Here is a 22,932-nt window from a genome sequence, read left to right as displayed (position 1 = left end):
AACAGTCCAATCAAAATTCTTTTCGGTATCATGATGTAATGCATACCAAGTTTTAAAGAGATCAGTCGAAAAATGTAGGATATCTCCAGACAGAAATCAAATACTGAAAAAGTTAATAACTTTTGCAAAAATAACACAACTTACAATGTATATATATTGTCAATATGCATCTTTCTCGGTACAAGTGTACTGAAGCACCTTAAGACGAATTCCTATTTTTTTTCTCTCCAAAAGTAACGGGAATGCTTACAGTATGTCAAAACCCGTTACAATAATAAGTATTTAATTATATGATTTATCTATTCTTTATTTCAAGGAGTTTATTTTTTACTTTATAATGTAAAAAAAGTCAATTCGAAGAGTCAAACATTGCTGCAATTAATTAGTCCGTGCTCTTTTATCATTTGGTTAATTTTACTAAACACCCACTACTCTTATAACCAGAAGCAGACGCCTGTACGTTCGCTTTGAAACCGGAAGTGTTGGAAGGGAAATAACTCGCGGTGTTATGACGTCATACACTACTTTCGTTTTATTCCGGAATTCCATAGTGTGTGTTCGTTTAATTTGCTTATCACATTGATCAGCTGTTGGTGTATACTTGTACGTCGTTTATTCTACCTTTGTAGGGTACGTATATATATGTATCGATTCGGAGACTGAAAAACATGTTCTTTTTTCGGGACAGAATTACTTAATTTTCCTGTACAGGTGTGAATGCCTTGACATTAATTTAATGACGACACCACAGGTACTTGTGTTGTGGATATGATTATGATGTTTTTAATCAAAATTTTACATTATAGAGGAGTAAATTATTGTATTTTTTTGGTAATTGCGTAATTATCGTGAAGTGATTGAGAGCCTTAATTGTGATTTTATACTTTCCATTCGTGTGTCACAAGTCATGTCTTTTCTTAAAACAGGACTTATAAAAAGATATACAAACACGTTCGGAGAATTACGAATTCTCAAGTTTCAGTATACCGCTAAATAATTACCAGGTGTGAAATTACGGTCCACAAGCTCGTCACACCTGTCACTGCACCACAAGTGTCTGTGATTTCTGGCGTTCTAATCGGCACGCGGCGATATTTACTTGTGAGATGACGCGTTTGGTTGGTGTGTTCCCCGAACGCCTACATATTTAGAACAATAGACATAGACATCAAAGGAAGGGTAATTATAGTCTGTTTCATACATGTTCTGTATTTACCTGAGATATTTTACCTGTATTTTACCTGTAGAAATCACTTGACAATTAAAGAAAACCAAGACACTAGCATATAAATTTCAACATTTTATTTAAATAGAATTGTGAAATTTATAGTATAGTATTAATCACATTGATATATAAGTTATAAGAGCATTAGAATTCTGCAAGTTAATATATCTTTATATCTTATTTTGAAAACAACACTATGAGAATCTTAATAATAAATGATTCAAACTGATATAATTTTGTTATCCGTGCTGAAACTGGGCATTTATTAATTAGTTCGTTAATTTATTTCACCAGAAGTTTGACATTATAACCACCAGCATTAAAACTATGCCGTTTATCTTTTTTAAAGATATTTCTTGTTTTCTGTTGGAATTGTAACACAAACAGGATTTCCCTTATTTTTGAGCAAGTCGATATTCAGTTCTTCAATTGGTTCATTTCCGTAATTTGACATATAACACGTTTGGACCTGACCAAACTCACATGTCCATTGTATTCATTTTAGTTAGCCAAAAGCTGTTTGAAAGTGTTAACACAGTTGTTTCATTGAATACGGTTGATGTTAACTTATTAACAAATAGACACAGAAAACTGTAACAGGCATGTAAATATACATGTACGCAGTTGGAACAAATTAACAAATACATTTTCACAGTGTAATAAAATACATTAAGATTAAGATGCAAAACACATTGTACCAATGGCAATAGTACTTGCTGAGAGGCGACGTGCATGAAAATCGCATATTGTTGACAGCGTCTTTGATACATACACGATAAAGCAATGTCCATATGTTACATCACTACACACATTTTACTTAAATGGGGAAGTTCGGAGGCTGCATCGGCGTAAGATATGATATCAATAGTTTGGTTATCCAGTCTCTGTTTAAGGACAAGGCGAGTGTCGATGTTTCTGTACCTTCAGCGCGACGTTGAATTCTAGTTATCTCATTAGTAGCCTGTATGTCCTTTAATGTCCGTATAATGGTGAAGATGTTGGGATGTACATGCATGGTGTACAATCTTTTTGAATTTCCTGTGCCAGGCTTCTAAGTGGTTGGTCGTCCTTGGTCGTTGTCGTAGTGGTTTCAAACGGTTCCGTCTCCCTCTATCCTTTTGTGCTCGGAACCTTACGTCTTTTCATTGGTGTAGTGGTACAAGTGGCAATACAGCTGCGGGGCGAACCAGTCTCCTAGTGTCGTCGTTGTATTGGGTGAAATGGAAAAGCATCCCTTGATGTTGGTCCACGGGATGATGGTGAGGAGTGCAAACTGATGATAATTTTGAAGTTTATATAGATACATACATGTAGCTCCGGTATTCATCTTCAAGTGTTATGCCGTCCCGTAGCCAGGGCTACATCACATCTCACCGTTTTAACTGATATCGATCAGTAAAATGAGCGATTTTTACTTATCAACATCATTATCTTCAGTCTTTGTGATATCAGAGAGGTGTTCAAATGAGAAAAGAGAGCCGTTTGAGTATAACTTGTAATTAAGAACAAAGCAAAGTATTTGATTTACGTTTTGGTTTGATGAAATTGATAATTAAAGAATTATTAATGAATATTTTACAATATTAATTTCAATGAATTATTAATTTATATTTTATGCAATGAATTATTAATTAATATTAATTTGATAATTATTGATATTTATTAATTTGATCATTTCTTATTTGTTTAAATAAGTATTGACAAATATCATGTGCATATATAGGTAATTCTAAAATATGATATTTTTGTCCAGTATTTATTCATTGAATATTGACCTTTGATTTTGATGAGAAATACTATAAAATCTACAGGTAACACACACAGGTAAAATACAGGTGACTTAAGTGACTTCACCAGAACAGACTATAATTACTTTACAAACATACTCAGTATGGTGTTATTTCAAAATGTAGGCGTTCAGAGAATCAGCCGTTTGGTTTCCATGCACTTCAAAAATGTTCAGAAGATATGCTTTTACAGGTTGTACGTAAATTCAGCTTGAATTTTCATAAGAATTGCGTTTTTACTATAGGGAATACATTTTCAAGTTGTTTAAATCAAATACACTATTTTTGGAATTCGGTGAGTTTCGTTTTCCCTACAAGCAAATTCGTATCTCAAAGGTTTGCCTATAGAATACTTAACCTCAGTTGGCTCATTTATATACCTACGATGTTAAAAATTTACTCTGTGAATCTTGTCTGGGAGTTACTAATCTTTCATGGACAAGTTTTATCAATTTCGGACAATTATCCGAAAATCACAAATAGCGGTATCTTCAAGTGGATTTGCAACGTATCCATTGCTGTTTTGCTAGTACAAATTCAAAATTTTCGGTATCTATTTCACATCATGTATGAATTCAATTTTAAACTTCTATTACTAGAAGTATGATAACCGAAATCAATATTGGTATGCAACAAACCATGCCCTCATAATAAAGGCTATATGATGTAAGTCGTTACATGTTATAAACGATCCGTTATTCAAATGTCATATATGTTACAACGACCCGTTAAAATAGAAAATTATTCTAATTTTACATGTTAAATACGACCCGTTATAATAGAAAATTAGTAAGATGATACACGTTGTATTTGGCCCGTTATAACAGAAAATTAGTAAGATGTTACATGTTGTATACGGTTCGATATAATAGAAAATTAATAAGATGTTACATGTTATATATGGCCCGTTATAATAGAAAATTATATCTCCCTAGTTTCCATAGCACTTGTTATTAACTAATTCACAAATATAACTCAAAAAGTTTATTCATCACTTACATAATTGTTGTCTAATTCGCATTAATTGCAGGCACGTGTTCACGTTTGTTTCTATATATTTCCCATATGGCGGCTCTGATCCCGTTAAACTTGTGACGTCACAGGTCAGAGGTCACTGAAACGAGGTCATTGACTTTGGGCTTCAGGTGTGTTTTCGAGAAAAGTCGCGATTACTCTAAAACTAAAGTCGCTATGAAAGTCGGACTTCAGAATTTTTAGTTTCATCCTAAATTACAATTTTAAGTTTAACATAGCAAATCGTTCCGGCTACACTTTAATTACTGTCTTTTTAGCTTTAGTGGTTGAGCATATGATTAAGCTAGTAATCAAGGTCGATCCCTATCGTTGTATTATAATAAATTAATATCATGCTATCTTCTACTTCAGCGCCCACGTTGCGACTTTTGATTTATACTTATCATAGTGTTTACATTATTTCTCAAACCTGGAATTGAACTATGTATCCCTGGTAAATACTGGTCCCGGTGTAGCAGCCTATATATATATTCTTCCCCCAAAATGACGGGAATGACTAACTCAGCTAGCCAATTGTTTCCCCCCTTAGTTGTCTTGAATCTTTCCCCGGGGGGGGGGGGGGGGGGGGGGGGGGGGGGGGGGGGGGGGGGGGGGGGGGAATTGGCAAGCCACTTCTTTATACCTACCCGCTCAATGATGATGGGGAAACTTTTGACTAAACAATTCTTTCCCCCTATCTATTTGGCCCGTTTATCATGTGTTTATTAACTTTTTTTTTTATCAAAACTTCATTTGCTGATATTAAAAAGAATTATGATATTTAAGCATTTATTATATTATCAAATATTGTTATAACTATACGATATAACTATACTTTGTGCCATTTAAACCGTGCGTTCTAGTCTATAAGTATAGTTTGCATACTGCCGTATACGTACTTATGTCTATATATTTATATTTTGGTGGAAAAGCTACGATATGAACTAAGTGAACAGATTTCGCTGTCTATGTGAGCATAATTGAAACCCAAAACGTGACATCAATCCATGCCGTGCGATTCACCCACCGGAACTCCTTGTAACTAACGTAAACAATCATATGACTCATAAAGAAAAGCCTAGGACTACGTCGTTTTTTTATGTTAATTAAAAAGTATCAAAATTAATTCCTTCTCCGGAGAAACTTTTACAATGGGGAAGAATTGACTCCTTCACCGGTTTACCATTGGTCTAAAGGGAACTTATCTTTGATTTATGTTTGATTGGCAGGGAATAAAACTGGTAAGCCAAGTCCCATGTTCGACGTATAACGGAAGTTTTAAAATAATGTTATCTAAATATGCTGTTTTCTATGCTCTCCGTCGCTACACCCACACCGTTAAAGGATAACATGGTGTGAAACTCATAAACAGTGCCTTGTGGAAAACCAACGTGCTATCAGTGGGGAAACAACGAACCCAACAGACATCATCCCCTGCCGGCAGTGCGGCTCGAAACAACGTTCTAGGGGAGAGTAGTCTGAAGCTCATGCATGGCAGAATTGATGACTGTCAGCACATATTAGCGATCACTACTACTAAGGCACACTGTGCATATATTCATGATTTGTTTATTATCTCAACTGGTCCGAATGACCATTGACCTGTCCATTGTCCATCACCTTTTCCTTTAAATCAGTGCTAATTAAGTCATAAGGACAGAATGGATTTTGACCGAATTCGGTTATATAAGAAGCATCCTTGGAGAAAGCGGAATATTTTTTTCTATAAATGGTTGCTCTGCAAGTCCAGATGGGATGAACCAAATAGGGGAAAAAGATATCTTGTGCTGACAATATTTGGTCAGAAGCATCCATGGGGGTCCAATTGGGACAATTTTTGCAACAATGTTGATTCCCTGGGGCCAGATTAGCAAGGCCAAATATATATAGAAATATAAAAAAAATTGCAAACATTATCCAAAAATCTCAACAAAATATTTCTTACAGCAATGAAAAGCAAGAGGTACATGCATAATTTACAATTTTTAATGTATTGAACATTGTGTTAATATCTTTCTAGGTGCTGTCATGTATGAGATGAATGTAGAAGACCGGGGAAAACTGACTTCTAATAGAACTTTTTTGGTGAAAAATATCACTAAGACAATGAATGTGGTAGACAAACTTATGGAGGATGGTACCATAACAGATGATTTGAAACAGGACATTGAGGTTTGTATTGTGTAACTTTGTACAGAATCTGATTCTTTCTTCTCATGCTCTTTACAAAGTTTCCTGGAGTCCTATAATGTCTTCTTATACTGGTCACTAAGTTTTCCTTCAGTTATGGTAGCTGTTAACAACTGATAACAAAGGAGTTCTCAGCGACAGAGCTAGCCAAAAATTATGTGGATGCTTTATAGAATTTCATCTCTCTCTCTCTTGATACCTTAAAACTACAATTTTAATATGTTTCTAACTGGATTTTAAAAGTTATAAACAACAAAACACTTCATTTATGAATTTAGTTTCAAAATCTGACTCTCATCCTCTGAGATAGGTAGGCCAGGGTTAGCCAGGGGTTTGCCTGGTAGTTTGGGAATGGAGCCTTGCCCTAAGATTAAAAAAGGTTATCAAAATTTTGACATTTTTAACTATTTCAAAGAAAGTTTAATTAAGCCCTACAAATATTTCATTTTTAATTATTATACCCCCGCAACGAAGTTAGGGGGGTATACAGGAATCAGGTTGTCCGTCCGTCTGTCCGCCTGTAGACACAACGATGTACCGACTATTCATCCTAAACTACTTCAACGAAACTTTATGGCAATAACCCTTATATATTGTAGATGTGCGTAATCAATATCGTGTTGTAATTGTGTGGTTATCATGGTAACCAGGTCACTATACCTCGTTTTTTGGGTGAGGGAGATTTTTGTCCAGTCAACTCGTCATAAACCTGCGAACTGCTTCAAGTCAAACTACGCAGGAGTGATAGGGACTATGTGTAAATGTACATGCATGATATTTCTCTACAGAAGTTTTGGTTTACATGGTTACCAGGTTTCGATAAATTCCTTTAGATAAATTCAATTTATTTTTAACACAAAGGAAATCTTTGACTGAAATGTCGTTCACAAAATATTTCAGTTAGCAATCACAATGTATGTAAATTTATCAATGATTCTAAGGCTCAACATTACTAAATTTGCAGGCTAAACTTACTGATAACGATAAGAACAGGAAGCTGCTTGATATCATTCCGAGGAGGGGACCAAAAGCATTCAAAGCATTCCTCAATGCCCTCGTTAAAACAGATAATGCCTTTTCTGCAGAACAGTTAAGCCCTGGAGCAGGAGCAATATACAAAGTATCGATGACATCTAGTGAGAAAGGAATGGTTTCTCCTGAGGAAGAGAAGCCACAAAACCAACATTCTGAGATTATCCTCCCTAAAAGTAAGGTTTAAACACTTTAATACTCAACTGTAAATCTCAACCATATCCGAATGTGAAAATCGTATGATCAGTTGATTTTCTTTTATCCAGATTGATGCTGACTTCATTGGATTTATCATAAATGCCCTGGTTTCTCAAAAATTTACAGTGTCAATTTATATTTTAGATTTAAGTGTATGTAAAAATTCCTATAATAATTAACCGGTTCATTTGGTACATCTATCAATACATACCTTACAAAAGACCAAGGGTCTGTATTGCTTACCTGATGCTAAAATTTAATATGAATTTCAAGCTGTTGGATACAAGAATACCTGTTCATTCCAATACTACAATACCTGGTAATTCAAATACAAGAATATACCTGTTCTTCCTATACCTGTTCATTTCGATATATGAAGAAGCTAAATTTGTTTGAATTAATTTGGTAACTTTTAACTTTTAATCCTGCAGCCTGCTATATTAGACTGGCCCAATATTGTAGTTTTTGGGTTCTTGGTTATTGAGGAGAGGTTGTTGCCATAAGAAAGGTCAAACTGATCAGAGGAACTGAGTCTGCAGTGTTTTATAAACTGACTTGTCATTCAGGCTGGTGAGCTGAAAAGTTCCATGATGTCAACGTTTGAATTTGATAGTTTATAAAACAGCAGTGATGTTTTTGTTGCAGAATGGCCAACTGAACAAGACTTTGTGAAAGATTTTATAGTAAAAACGTGTAGTCATTCAGAAAAGGGAAAGTTGCAAAGTGACAATGTAAGTAAGGACGATGTTACTACCTGCAAAATCTCAAAGCTCCCTAGTGAATTTTGTTTCATAACTTCAAAAACCAATTTACTGCAAATTGCTAGTTTTCAAAAATGATAATTTCCTTGATTTTCTTGGTTTTTTAAGTAATTATTTAATTAATTTTATTAGAAATTTTAATCTTTATTGTTGTCAGTTATAGTTGATGCCAGTGACATTGATAGAGTGAAACTTTTGTTTCAGTATTACAAAATGAGGAGTAAGCCTCGTGGACGGGTCTTAATGTTTAATAACTTTGTGGCTGTAGCTCACAAAGTAGAAGAAGAGGATGGGCTTTGGAAAGAAAAGCTACAGATGAGAGATGGAACAGAAAAGGATGAACAAAGTCTTCGGAGATTATTTGAACAGCTACATTTTGATGTAGAAGTAAAAAAAGATAGAAAAGTTGAGGTAAAATAAGAATTATTTCCGTACTCTCATTGTTGTCACATAGGACTCTTAAATATCGTATGATTTGAAATTTGAAATTATTTTATGCGACCAAAATATATAAAAGTTCAGTTAGAATTAAAATGATTTCCGTACTCTCATTATTGTCCCAATAGACTCTTAGATGTCGTAAGATTTTAAACTTTGTTGACAAGACCATCAAATTTTAGTGAACATACTGTAATATATTCCTTCTTTATCTGTCTATCTGTACAACAGCAAGTGGTTTAAGGTTTTGAGCAATTAACTTTAACAGTTCAGTAAAAGACAATGTCTGATTGTTGATTATTTAAAAGTTCACGCACGCACGCACGCACGCACGCACACACCCACACACACACACACACATGGCCCACTAGTTAAATTTTCAGATAATATCATATCATGTACCTGTTATACTGTTAATATGTGTATCTTCAATGGAAATGCATGAAAATATATTAAATAACTTGATGCCTGGATACAATCCTCGTGTAACGACCAAAGAAGTGTACAAAATTCTATTATGATTCATATTGGCATCAGAACTCTTCTTGTCACTTCCAGCAAATGAGATCAGACATAGCTGAGGAGAAAGCACATCGTTTCCACAAAGATGCTGATTGCTTCATTTTGGTTTTCCTGAGCCATGGTTCAACGGAAGGGATCTATGGAACAGATGGAAATGTTCTTACAACCGACGAAGTGAAAAGCAGTTTAAATAACAAGAACTTCGGCAGCATGACGAACAAACCTAAACTGATTTTTATTCAGGCCTGTTGTGCAGGTAAAATTTTACGAAAGTTGCCCCTTTGAATATGTAATTAAAAATGGTAGACTTTCTGTTAACTATATTGTTTCGGTAAAAAAAAAAAAAAAAAAAATAGAAAAAAATAAAAATAAAATCCGTAGATATTCAATAAGAAAGTTTGATTGGTATAGGCTCATGGTTAGAGATGTTTCTTATTTTGAAATACTGAATTCAGTATTTTGGAATATTTGTGTCAATGAACTTTTGTAAATTAATTTTTTCTCTTTTTTAAGATTCTAGAACTTTTCTCCGTGCAGGCTATAATCTTCCAGTTGAAGTATGTTAATATTCATTATGTAGGCTTCCCTTGGTTTCCAGTTGTCCATGTTTAATACTTTGAGATTTATCAGAAAAAGAAAATGATTGACAGGGTGTTAATTTGAATTTGATAATGAAATTTGTTTTTGCTATTTCTTAGAAACTAGAAAGTATTTCACGGGTATTTCTTAAATTACATTGTAAGTTCCCCTTGGTCCCTAGTTTTGTTAAACAATTACAAATGGTTAAGATAATGATATGGCTACCTTGTCATTCTAAAAGTACTTATTTTTTTGTTATGTACTTATAAGGGATCCTCTTGGTCCTGTGTGTGGATTATCAGAATCTATATGTAGGTTCTCGTTATTTTCAAAAGAATAACTTTTAAGATACCAGTAGGTGAGAAAAATGGAGAACAGGTCAGTCTAGTTATCTTAAAAAAAGATAAATGAATACATATTCAATTGTGTGTACTAAGAACACTCTGGGATCTCATGTTATCACCTCACGATGAGTCGTCGAGGGGATAGATTGTACGTAAAGTCATAACCAAGCAATAACATCGCTATGCTAGCTTCATGAAGCATCCAGTTATCCTGAAGCAAGCCTCGGGCTGACTGGCCAAAACACTTACACACGGGTTGAGATATTTAAAAAAAAATGTGACCAGTGTTATGACCATGCTAGTTTGAAATGTTGTGAAATGTTATCCCTTTATATATTCATTGTGTACATGTAGGTGTAAAAGTGCAAAGTATAAGCTGTCATCTTTATAACTCAGACTATGGGGAGTAAACATATTAGCCTATGGGTAGGTTTGCCCAGAGAAAGAGAGAGAGAGAGAGAGGTCGCTAAGTTGAACCCCAAAAGGGCAGGGTATATTTCCTTACAGAAGAATTTGTGTAGGAGGGAGTAGTATAAAAGTTGAGCATATAACCAGCTGGAAAAATTAGCCAAGTGGTAGGATGTCTGCTGGAAAAGCAGGAGATCGCTGATTTGAGGCCTAGTGATGTCAAGGTAGTTTTCATTACTCCATCCTATTACATGTACATACATTTCCGTGTATGTGCTATTCATCCGGAGCCTAAATCATTCACTATAGTATGTAGATGTTTTATCACCCTTGGCTGTAACTCCAAGGTACATATGACAAGGGAGCTAACTATTGGTTGTATTTTATCACAGATGCGTATGACAAGGGAGCTAACTATTGGTTGTATTTTATCACATATACGTATGACAAGGGAGCTAACTATTGGTTGTATTTTATCACAGATACGTATGACAAGGGAGCTAACTATTGGTTATATTTTATCACAGATACGTATGACAAGGGAGCTAATTATTGGTTGTGTTTTATCACAGATACGTATGACAAGGGAGCTAACTATTGGTTGTATTTTATCACAGATACGTATGACAAGGGAGCTAACTATTGGTTGTATTTTATCACAGATACGTATGACAAGGGAGCGAACGTGGCTGACAATATGGCTAAAGATATGTCAGATGCAAGGAAATCAATGTCTGCCTTGAATCTCAATGATCCTAAACTGGAGAATGTAGATGAGGCTGACAGCAAGGTTGAGAAATCACCATCTGATGCAGATATGTTTATAGCTAATGCTACTACACAGGGTAAGTCATCTATAACACAGGGTAAGACATTGTCTACAACACAGAGTAAGTCATTGTCTAACACAGGGTAAGTCATTGTCTACAACACAGGGTAAGTCATTGTCTACTACACAGGGTAAGTTATTGTCTACAACACAGGGTAAGTCATTGTCTACAACACAGGGTAAGTCATTGTCTACAACACAGGGTAAGTCATTGTCTACTACACATGGTAAGTCATTGTTTACAACACAGGATAAGTCATTGTCTATAACACAGGGTAAGTCATTGTCTACTACTCATGGTAAGACATTGTCTACTACACAGGGTAAGTCATTGTCTACAATACATGATAAGTCATTGTTTACAACACAGGGTAAGTCATTGTCTACTACACATGGTAAGTCATTGTCTACAACACAGGGTAAGTCATTGTCTACAACACAGGGTAAGTCATTGTCTACAACACAGGGTAAGTCATTGTCTACAACACAGGGTAAATCATTGTCTACAACACATGGTAAGTCATTGTTTACAATACAGGATAGGTCAGTGTCTACAACACAGGCTAAGTCATTGTCTACTACACAAGGTAAGTCATTGTCTATAACACAGGGTAAGTCATTGTCTACCACACAGGGTAAGTCATTGTCTACAACACAGGGTAAGTCATTGTCTACTACACATGGTCAGTCATTGTCTACTACACAGGGTAAGTCATTGTCTACAACATAGGGTAAGTTATTGTCTACAACAATAGGGTAAGTTATTGTCTACACCACAGGGTAAGTCATTGTTTACAACACAGGGTAAGTTATTGTCTACAATACAGGGTAAGTCATTGTCTACAACACAGGGTAAGTCATTATCTACAACACAGGGTAAGTCATTGTCTACAACACAGGGTAAGTTATTGTCTACTACACATGGTAAGTCATTGTCTACAACACAGGGTAAGTCATTATCTACAACACAGGGTAAGTCATTGTCTACAACACAGGGTAAGTCATTGTCTACTACACAGGGTAAGTCATTGTCTACAACACAGGGTAAGTCATTGTCTACAACACAGGGTAAGTTATTGTCTACTACACAGGGTAAGTCATTGTTTGTAACACAGGTTAAGTCTTTGTCTACAACACTGGGTAAGTCATTATCTACAGCATATAGGGTAAGTTATTGTCTTCATCATAGAGTACCTATTGTACAGGTAACTTGATATATTAACTGTGTATGTGTACTCTTTCTTTTTTACAAATGCAATACTGTATTGCAGTAAAATGAATAAATATAATGTAAGCGATCACAGAATGCCATGCTGACTCTGTATACTTGCTATATAATATAAACGATGAAAGGTTTAAAATTAAATGAGTTTCATACACCTGTTTCTCCTTTATGATAGGTGAATTTCCACAGCTGAATGACTGTGTGTTTAGTATAATCATCCCATTGTTTAATATTTCCACACAAATAATACTTACCTGTAACTATAGAAGTGTTGTTTACTGTAGAAATATTTCAGAGGATGAAGAAGTATGCTGTTTCGTTTCATTATTCTATTATATTCTGCTTGATGACCAAAAAAACAAAAAACAAAAATTTATGCATAGCATTTTTTCTATATTTATCTTTGCAGATAATGTTTCTTTTAGAAACACAAAGTTTGGATCTTGGTTCATCCAGGCCCTAGTGTATATCTTCAGGAACTACGCCTGTCAGACCGACCTCCTCGATATGCTCACTCTGGTATGCCTGATCACTATTACCTTTCATTATCCAATATTCTGAGGATTTAAATCACCCTTCCCCAGTGGTCCGTGGTCTGTCTGTCTGTGAAAAGCCCTTGCTTTTTCTATTTTTTGAGTACTGGAAAGAGTACTGTAGATTCCCCTTGGTCCCTAGTTGTGTCCAGTTAATTTTGAGTCGGATTTGGGAAACAAAATGGCCGACTTCATTTTCTTAACTTATGATTAGAATTGAACTTAATTGGACTTGATGCAACCCGAGGTAGTTGGGATTGTAAATGGTACAAGTGTTTGGGCTGAGAGCTGGGGTGTAAAGGGGGTAATTTGGCTATATTTCTATGAATGTCTTCTTCTCTAGAACTATGCACCGAATATCATTCGTATTTGACTGGAAGCATCCTGGTGGTTGGGATTTGATACAATAATTGTACAAATGATAGTTGATGGGGCATCTCCCCCTCCCCACCCTAAAAGGGTTTTACCATATTACTTCAATGTAATTTAGCAGACTGCAACCTACCTGGGAGTAAAGATAAATGTATTTTTCTCCAGATTTAAAGTATAAATTGACATCTTTACCTGTAGATCTAGAGAAATTGTAGACATATCATGTACATGTATTTACTTGTAGACTGAGAGTATAAGTATACTAGATTTACCTGTGAGTTGATTATTATCATTATTACATTTGTGTTTAAATGTTGGCTGTACATTTGATCGCATTATGTTTTATTTGCTTGCAGGTGAACAAGCTAGTATCCGAGGGCAGAGCCTCAGATCGAGATAGAAACATTGCAGTGGCGGTTTCTGTGTTTGAATCCACACTCAGGCACAAGTTGCACTTTTTTCCCTGATTGACCGAGGTTGTCACTCATTCTCCACAAGATTAACTCGCTTCATCTGATACAAAGTGTCTGCGAGCTTGAAGTGTTGTACATATTAGTTCATCATCCACCCAACACCTCATCCATTTCACTACTGTAAGAGCTTTGATAATAAGATATGGCCAGTTGCCACCAATAATATTAAAGCTGTATATGTCACTTCAATTGTTAACTATATTATAGGTCATGATCTACATTCAAGCTGACAATGCAAGGATCAAATATGTTTTTTAAAGCATGACATTTATCCCTACAATACTTAAGGTTTAGGTCAATGATAAAGATATACATGTAGATAAAAAATGAAATTATCAAAACAACCACTGGCATTAGTTCCGTGCATCTTTTTCTTACATTTTGTGATAAGGTTGAAGGTCAAAATAAAAAGGCTGCTTGAATGAAATGCCTACATGCACTCAATAAGTTTTGGTAAATGATTGAAGTGGAAACATTTTTAATGTCTTTTCAAGTTGTGGAAGGCCTAGGGTAAGGTCATTTACCACTGACCACCTGTGATGAACCACATTAACCTATAATCACTTATCGTTAATATCTTTAATATCTTTAAGGTTACAGGTTATTTTTTTTAACAAAAGAGCATTTGGTAAAACAAAAGATGCTGGGAGATGTTTTTATTTGATGAAGTGCATAGTTCAGAAGTCAGTAAAAGTTAACCATCTGAGAAAAAGAAAAAAAGAACATGAAAAAGACAAAACAGTTACAAAACATGTTTGTAGAGTGCCAGAAACTCTGACTAGTATAATGATATTTTGGCAAAGGTACCCAGTATACAGCACTATTTTCTGATGTTTTTTTTCGGGTCTGATATATAGTGGGCCTCATGGTTTCATGTATACATGTATGTGTATTGTTTTAATATTTTTCTTTTTCTCTTTTTATTGAAAGAGATTTTAATCGTATTAAGGCACTCATTGTCACACAAATGTTTATAAATGTTGAGGTTCTCTGTGTCCAATTGATATATATATTGTAAAACTAGACACCTGTAGAATTGTAGAGCAGAAGTGCTAACTATTGTCTAATGATGCAGCATCCAATTATAAAGCATTTAGTGATCAAAAGTGCTACTTATATTGTATGTCTTTAAATTTCTATTGGAAACATGTACATACATCATGCTATCCAGAGTAATAGGGACGAAGTGTCTGACCAAAACACCTCTACGTATTCAGCACAGATGAGTTCTTGGCTTAAGAAACACAAATCGTCCCGTCCAGGTTTAGACCACACACTTGCATATTCATCTGCATGTTCATTAGCTCAGATGTTCACCTGAATTATCATTAGCTCAGATATTCACCAGAACTTTCATTAGCTCAGATATGCACATGCATTTTCATTATATAGATACTTTATTTACTGAGCTAAGCTTTGCTTACAAATTATTGTCGCAGATCGTTTAGGCCATGTATAACGTTATTATGGATGTTTCCGTAGGTAAGGTCTCAGAACTGTATCACAGACAATGCCCAGTCAAGTCTAGAGTCTGTACCATCAATGAACATTTAACGGATTGGGTGTGTTCTGTAAGTTTGTACTTTTTTGTTCGCATGTGACTCCTCCAATAACAAAAGGGACCACGCCATAAGTTATATAAAAAAAACAATTTATTGATAGTTTATAAAATATAAATGCAACAAGAAGAAAGAGCCTGACTGATTTGAATTATAAGAGTACATATTGCCTAAGCCTTCTCAATACTTCGGGGAAAATAGCGTACCTGGGCGAGATTGGTGTTGTATTGTAAGATTTATATAGAGTGATGCGAAGCTTTCCCAGGACAAGCAGACCTTGGGAAATCGAAATCATTTTGGTACACTTTTTGATCTGTCGAATATATTAACTGGAATTTTATGTTATGGCGTTATCCCTCCGTAGTTTTGTCCAAAGTCTTCCTCTCTTGGTTCTCAACGACTGCATTATCATGTCGTGAAGCTTCCATAGGAGAGACAGGATTTTGACCTTTCATTTTGACACAATGCAAGTTTTATTATCATGACACGTGATTTCGCTTTTAGATTTATTTTGTTTAAATAGTTTTCTGTTTCCAACTGTCATCCATTTTGGTACGAATACATAGGTCGCTTTGTCGTGCTATGGCCGAAAGGAGCGTCCAAAGACCTAGGTACTTATTGTAGACTGAATACGTAATACACATTGATTGTTGACATGAGGTGGGCTAAGCTGTGATGAGGTATATAGATATGGACGATGGACGGACGATTTCTGACATGGTTGTCGTTAGATATAGGGGTACCGAAGAGTATACTCCAACAATGTTAGAGGTTTTACACGGCGAGATACTTTTGTCAGGCGCCGTCGGCAAAATCATATCCGATAGAAAAAGAGCCGACCAGCGCGCGGCCGCTTATATGTTATAGGAGTACCGGAGAGTAGTGTATACGTACATGTAGGCAGGGTATATATAGGCTGGTCATTCATGCCAAGTCCTGTGATTGCGTCCCTCAAAAACCACCTGTTAACGTGTACAGTTTTAGATGTATATATAACTTTTATATAAATGAAAATTGTATACAATAGGTTACGTCAATAAATGCATTGTGATATTGAACTACATAGGTACACAGGCAAAATGTAATGAGGTAAATTTGACCTGAAAATGAGGTTAATTTCACATGATGAAAATTTCATGTTAATGTAAAATTTCAGGTCAATTTGACCCGAAAAATCTTCATATGATTTCAGATGAATGTTCATGTCAATTTACGGTATTTCAGGTCAAGTTGACCTGTTGACCTGAAAAAAAACACTTCAAGATGAAACTTTTAATTCGATGTCAATTTGAGGTAAACTTTAAGTGAAGTTCAGGTGGTCAATGTTCTGAATTTGACCTGAATTGACATGAAGACATTTTGAGTACTAGACCTGACGGGTAACTTCTACATGTAGCGTTTGGATGGGACAAACTTATTAATGATTAATTATATACTTTTAATCTTGTATTAACGAGACATACCTGGAAATGACAAGCCTTTAAATTCAATATAATGTGTGTAATACTGTTTATTTTTGTTTGTGTTTTGCAAACTTTTGTGAAAGTATCACTTATTTGCATATACAATGTAAATATAAATGACTGAAAACTATGCCATACCGTTCTGGTGAAATGGAATCTATTGTTATTTGGGATGGAAACATATAAGTAAACCAGTGGAATGGATGTAAATTTTACAACAATTACGGAACAAGTTATATTAATCACGTTTGTTGGCACGGATTGAAGGAAACCCGGTGAAAACCCGCGTGGTCGGGCAGGTGACCCCATACATTTTCACGTCAGTTCGGGGAAACGAACCCAGGCCGTCTAGGTGAAAAGCAACTTTGTTACCACTGTGCCTCTCGACCAACCTGAATTAGAAGAACCGTGATGTTACTTACACGTATGGCTGTACAGTAACACGGACGCATGGAAAATATTAAAAAAAATAGCCATAGCTCTGTACACCGACAAGGGGAAAAGGTCATTAGGGCCTGTAAAAAGGTTATCGAAAGAGTTTTCATAAAGAAAGTAACATTAAACAAACGAGGAATGGCGGATATTAGGATATTTAGGGTTCGTATTAAATTAGCTTTTAGTGTTATAGCGTCTAACACGGGCGGTTTACCGCTCAGAGGGATTATTTCCAATTTCTGGAACGTATCATTCATGCTTTCGGAACATATTAAGTTTCGTAATTGATTCGACATTCAAGGGCTTGTTCATAACATTTTTTTCACAATATTATGATTTCAAGAACAGTCAAGATAAGTGTTACGTCATCCATAGTTTTATGGTTCGTCTTTAAACGTTTAGGTGACTTTGGTTTGATGGCGTGATTGTTCATCGCTTGTGCATTACGTACGAAGAGGAGCGAATAAAAATATGATATTATAACGCTTCAGACGGCCAACGGAGTGTTAACACGAGGTATATCGTTGCTATCCGCTTTTTAGATTCCGTCTACATGATACTAGCTATTTGGTTCCGTCTACAGTAAAAGTTTATTTACCGCGTGTAACGGATTCCGTCGCGCCATTTTCAGCACACCGTCAGCAGAATTTGGGTAAATATTAGGTAAGTATTAACTGTTTCAAACAGATATATTTCATCAGTATCCCCTTTTTAGATGTTTGTTTCATGGATATCTAACAGTTTGAGTACGCAATGTTGGTTAGTTAGGACGAAAACTTGGTTTATATTACAGAAGTTACTGTAATGTACGTAAAACCAAAGTAAGGCCATTTTTCAACATATTTTTCCGAGATAAATTAAATGCATTAGTAGTAGCGAGCAGCGACGATATACCCCGTGATTAATATTGTAACTGGAGTTATCTCTCTTCCTTCAAAAAGATTTCAACATCGCCACATGTCGCTGTAGAGTCACGACTCGCTGTGGGGTACCTAACATGTCTGGGAGTTAACAGAATGTGCCAGCATATTCTTCTTAAAATCGTCGACACAAGTTCATTAATAACAATCAAATGATTCAGTCTTGTTTGCGTTCAGTCCTGCCAACAAAACGAATGTCATGTATATAAACATGATTCCTTTCTTGTACTGATTAGACGAGCAAAAATTCGCGGCGAATCACGCCTCGATGCCGAGTTAACCTTTCACCAAACTTTGCGAAGAATTCACAGTTGTTTATGAACTAAACATCAGCAGATAAACTTAATATAAAATTTGACTATATTTTATTTAGACTTAATTTGTACTTGTCTCAGTCGAAGTGTATTTAATTGTTTATGTAGCTTAAAGTGCACACCCCCTTTTTGTGATCGTCTTAGTCCGTCATCTTAAAAACGAACCGATATGTTAACGAATACTCGGCAGTATATGCAACGCAATCTTATAGCCTCCCGACTCCCGTTTGGGTACTTATAAGGACCACTATTTGTATCCCAGAGCATTTCGGAATATTAGCTGGCAGGACCGTCTTTGTAGGTTTTTTTGGATAGGTCTTGGTATATATCACAACTACAACTGTAGTGTATATATTGTAGGTTTTTGCATTTTTTGTTTTGATACACTGGACCACAGGTGCCTGACTCGTTTTATAAAATAATAACATATAAGAGTACATATAAATGAGAACATGTACTCTTATATGTTAGTATTTCCTAAAACGAGTCAGGCACCTGTGACTGGACATGTAATACACAAAATGAACTGTGGCATCACGTGATTAACTGAACCGGAAGTTTAACCTCTGTAATCAGGACCTGATAATTACGCACTATTTCTCATTGATTAAATGCCTAGTACTTCTCAAATCTAAACACACTGTTTACTGGCGGAGCTAAAACCACATTTCCTTGGAGGCCATTCGATACCCTTACAACAATTAAGAAAATGAATATTGACTGCTGTGGGCTCAGATTTTTGATATGGTATCGAGTTCGTTGCCTTAGGTATTAATCTCGCCACATCTCTGGGATATTTGTCTCTCAGTAATCTGTAGCTGGTTTTGTAAATATATCCGGCTTTCTCCTCGTACATGTCTTTAACTCAGTGTTGATATTTTCTAATATTCTAAATCTCACCGGATCTCTGATCCAGACTTATCGGCATTACCAAGGTCTGGAAAGTCTTTTGATATGACCATTGAAACCAAATGCCTCTATCTATGACAAGATATACATATACAACAATCACACGATCCCTAGGGAACGCCTGAGGTCACTTTGGTGCAGCTTGGTTTTTCATTTTTAGAAAAAGCAAAACATCATGGTCCGAAATTCACGCACGTACGCACTTACAAATTTAACAAACAAATTATATAATGATTACTGAATAGGTTTTAACCAGAGACATATGTCTCTGATCTTAACGTGGCTTACATAAAGAAACTTATTATACTTCGTTTCTCTTAACTCTGTGTTGAGTTTCCGACAGCAGTAGGCGTTTATAATATAAATAATGATGCTAAGTTTGCAATCAAGATCAGCTCTAGGAGGGTAAATATCGTAGAATGGGAGACAGGAATGCTACTATTGAGAATTTGGGAATTTCACATACATGTAATTACTTTCATCATACTAGTGGGGTGACACCTGAAGCGGATGTCACAGAAAGAAATGAAGCAAAACGTTATCACTAGCCCTCCATCTCAGGGTTGCGAGTTCGAAATCCACGTGGGACAGTTGTCTGGTACTGACCGTAGGTCGGTGGTTTTTCTCCGGGTACTCCAGCTTTCCCCTACAACCAAAACCAGGCACGTCTTTAAATGACCCTGGCTGTTAATAGGACGTTAAACAAAAATAAATAAAACTGTGTTGTTGCCATTAAGTTGAATTTGCTGTCCGATATAATCCTATTTCATTGAAATCAAACAATATATAAATTTAGACCAATTAGAGGCCAGGAAATGGCGACCATTTCGGTGAAAAGTGAAAATGAAGTTAACAGGGGGACCAGTGTCCGATGATGTACCTAATACTCAATTTCATTGCATTCGGACAATATCTAAATTTGGACAAATATCCTCGAAAATTAGGGATTAAATTGTTTAGATAGGAATATCCAGGATTTAATGGGAATTTACTCACCCTAATATTATTTGGAGTCCATCTGTTCAACGGTGCTAAACGGAAGGAAACGCCCGGTCTTATATCATCAAAACAGTCGGTCTATTTATAGGAAAATACCCCAGTGGAGTGGAAAAATACTGAGAAGGTCGAAAAATTGGCTATTTTCACAACAATCTTGTGACTAAACAGACCGTTTTCTTCAGAAAACATTTATCTATTTATCTTTGCATTGTATTTATCTCTTGGCTTTTTTTTTTTTAATTTTGAGGGCGATTTAAACAGAACCTCTCGGTCAAAATGACGATTTTTGCATGTTTAACCCGAAATATCTAGTAAAAACGAATTTCCACAGGGATACCAGATACACCCAGGCCTAGATCGAGCCGAGTTTTACAATGGCTAAAAGTATCAGCAAAATTGTATGTGCCGATTTTTCTGTCCTAAAATCGCTATATATTATATCCGACAAAATAGGCGAATATTAGCTCGTATTATCATTACGTTCCGTAAGGAACGATAACTCTAACGAGTTATCGCCCCTCACTACACTTCATTCTTTATATCGATCTATCTAACAGTTAACTTAGAGCTTGATAATGTTCACATTAATCCAAAATCTAGTTAGAGATAGAGACACTTTGTTTCAATTGCCATATCAAAAGACCTTGCAAAGGAATGCAATGATGGCGTTACATAACTTTGAAATGAGGTTTAGTGTACTTATGTAAAGTTGATAAGAAAAGTGACAATAATGAAGTTCAGGAAATGACTACGTAAAATCATTTGAAAGACTCAAAAAAGAGAAAAATAAGGAATAAAAATAAAATTTTGAAATTTATGAGCATTATAATCCGTTAATATTAGAAAAGTGCCTTCGTCTCTCCTTAAGTATGGAAGAGGAAGCACCATGTAAAGAGAAGAGTAGTGCATGTTCGCAACAATTATCAAGCCTGGAGTGCCATACCGTTTTACTTGTTGATCTGCTATTGTGCGTGAACAAGATTTTTCAGCGTAAACCATTGCACTCACCGATTAACGCGAGGAGAACGGAATGTTTATTAGAGGTTTCTCCTTTGTAATATCGACTATCAACAGATGTGGATTTATAATGGCGAACCTTATGAATGTCTCAAACACTTGTTTTATATCTGGATTGCATGCAATGAAAAAATACATTAGAGATGAACTCTGGAAATCTGTTGACATGCGAGCGCATTATCATGTGCAGTAATCTATCTTTGGCTATTGCAAGGTCCATAACACAAGAGCATAGTGACAGGGAAACGCACCGTTAGATTTAATCCATAAAAGCAGTGCTAACGATGAACAAAAATAGATTAGAATTGCATGCTTTTTGATTGCGTTTCGAAGGGTTCAACGTCCTTGCAACAGCCAGAGTAAAATGAAAGAAACAAAGAGAAAAGGAAAAACCGGAAAGAATGGTAAGATACAGAGACTCGTGTGTTGCAATAAGGACAGTAAATCTATTTGTCTTCATCTTTATGAACCCTAAATACAGGACACAGAAGAAAACCTCGATTCTTTCATTGGGACCTTTTAAAAGTAAAATGACATAAGAGCAGAAAAGGAAAGGATATCCTGCTTCATCAGTGTAGTCAAGGTCAAGTCTAGGTCAAGTCTAGCCCGAGTTTCCTCTGGCTCTAACACCATGTCTGATGTAGGCATACACGTATTTTGTAGCCATCCATCTGTCCTACCCTCAGCTGTAACCACTTGGAATACTATTGCTGTAGGAACTCGTTATAAGCCTTCCTTTTATCGGGACTACACCGAACATGGTTTCAGGACCAGAGAAAACTCGGGCTAGGTCAAATCTAGGTCAAATCCGGGTACTTTTGGTAAATAAGAAAAAAAAATAATAAAGGACGACCAACTTACACGCAGCTTGCGCCCTTTCTGAGCTCTTCAGGTCACGTTTATTTTCAAATGACAACTCAATGACTCATTTCCAAATATATTTCCTAATCATTAAAGTGTCAGGGTTAATGTAGGGGTCAACAAGGAAACTCGTCAAAACTAGATTTTTTTCTTTAAGATATTAACACAGATAAAGGCATCATATTTAATGAATTAATGAATTATTTAGCTTCAAAAACAGTGTTAGTTATTAAATTGTTTTGTTTACAGATTGTGATTTTGTAATGATCATTCTCGGCTGAGGATGGATATAATGCAGAATTTATTTGATAAGAAAAGTGAATTGATCAAGGTCATTTTCTATCCCATTCATGCCCTGCAGGTAGGGCGTAAGAATTGCACCTGCTTCCCCCATTGCATGATCGTAGGAGGCGATTAAATTTGGGATCTTATCTTTTCTCTTCTTTCTGAACAACTTTCTTCTTACTAATGTCTCCCCTGACAATGCCTCACTTTTGGCCTTTAGTTGAGCGTTCGCCCCTGTGA

The 22,932-nt window shown here is 35.7% G+C and overlaps 1 protein-coding gene across 1 annotated transcript; it reads left to right on the top strand.

Annotated features, from left to right (window-relative positions):
• Positions 1-519: 519 nt before the first annotated feature.
• On the top strand, positions 520-17,000 carry LOC117314630 (caspase-2-like). Its single transcript, XM_033868710.1, has 9 exons — positions 520-630; positions 6,047-6,198; positions 7,181-7,424; positions 8,092-8,177; positions 8,412-8,618; positions 9,204-9,423; positions 11,161-11,343; positions 12,962-13,071; positions 13,814-17,000. The coding sequence occupies exons 2-9, from the start codon at positions 6,055-6,057 to the stop codon at positions 13,922-13,924; spliced, it is 1,305 nt and encodes a 434-aa protein (XP_033724601.1). The 5' UTR covers positions 520-630; positions 6,047-6,054; the 3' UTR covers positions 13,925-17,000.
• Positions 17,001-22,932: the final 5,932 nt, after the last annotated feature.

The sequence above is a fragment of the Pecten maximus genome, chromosome 16, assembly GCF_902652985.1.
Source record: "Pecten maximus chromosome 16, xPecMax1.1, whole genome shotgun sequence".
In the NCBI taxonomy this organism is placed as follows: Eukaryota; Metazoa; Mollusca; class Bivalvia; order Pectinida; family Pectinidae; genus Pecten; species Pecten maximus.
The sequence above is the reverse complement of the archived record's forward strand: the minus strand, read 5'-3'. Positions and strand labels throughout refer to the sequence as shown.

Bases quoted from the DNA above. Each gene is read 5' to 3' on its own strand.
- LOC117314630 (XM_033868710.1), top strand. From the start codon at position 6,055: ATGTATGAGATGAATGTAGAAGACCGGGGAAAACTGACTTCTAATAGA. The intron at 8,178-8,411 runs GTAAGTAAGGAC...CTTTTGTTTCAG, and splicing joins GAAAGTTGCAAAGTGACAAT to TATTACAAAATGAGGAGTAA. The intron at 13,072-13,813 runs GTATGCCTGATC...ATTTGCTTGCAG, and splicing joins TCCTCGATATGCTCACTCTG to GTGAACAAGCTAGTATCCGA.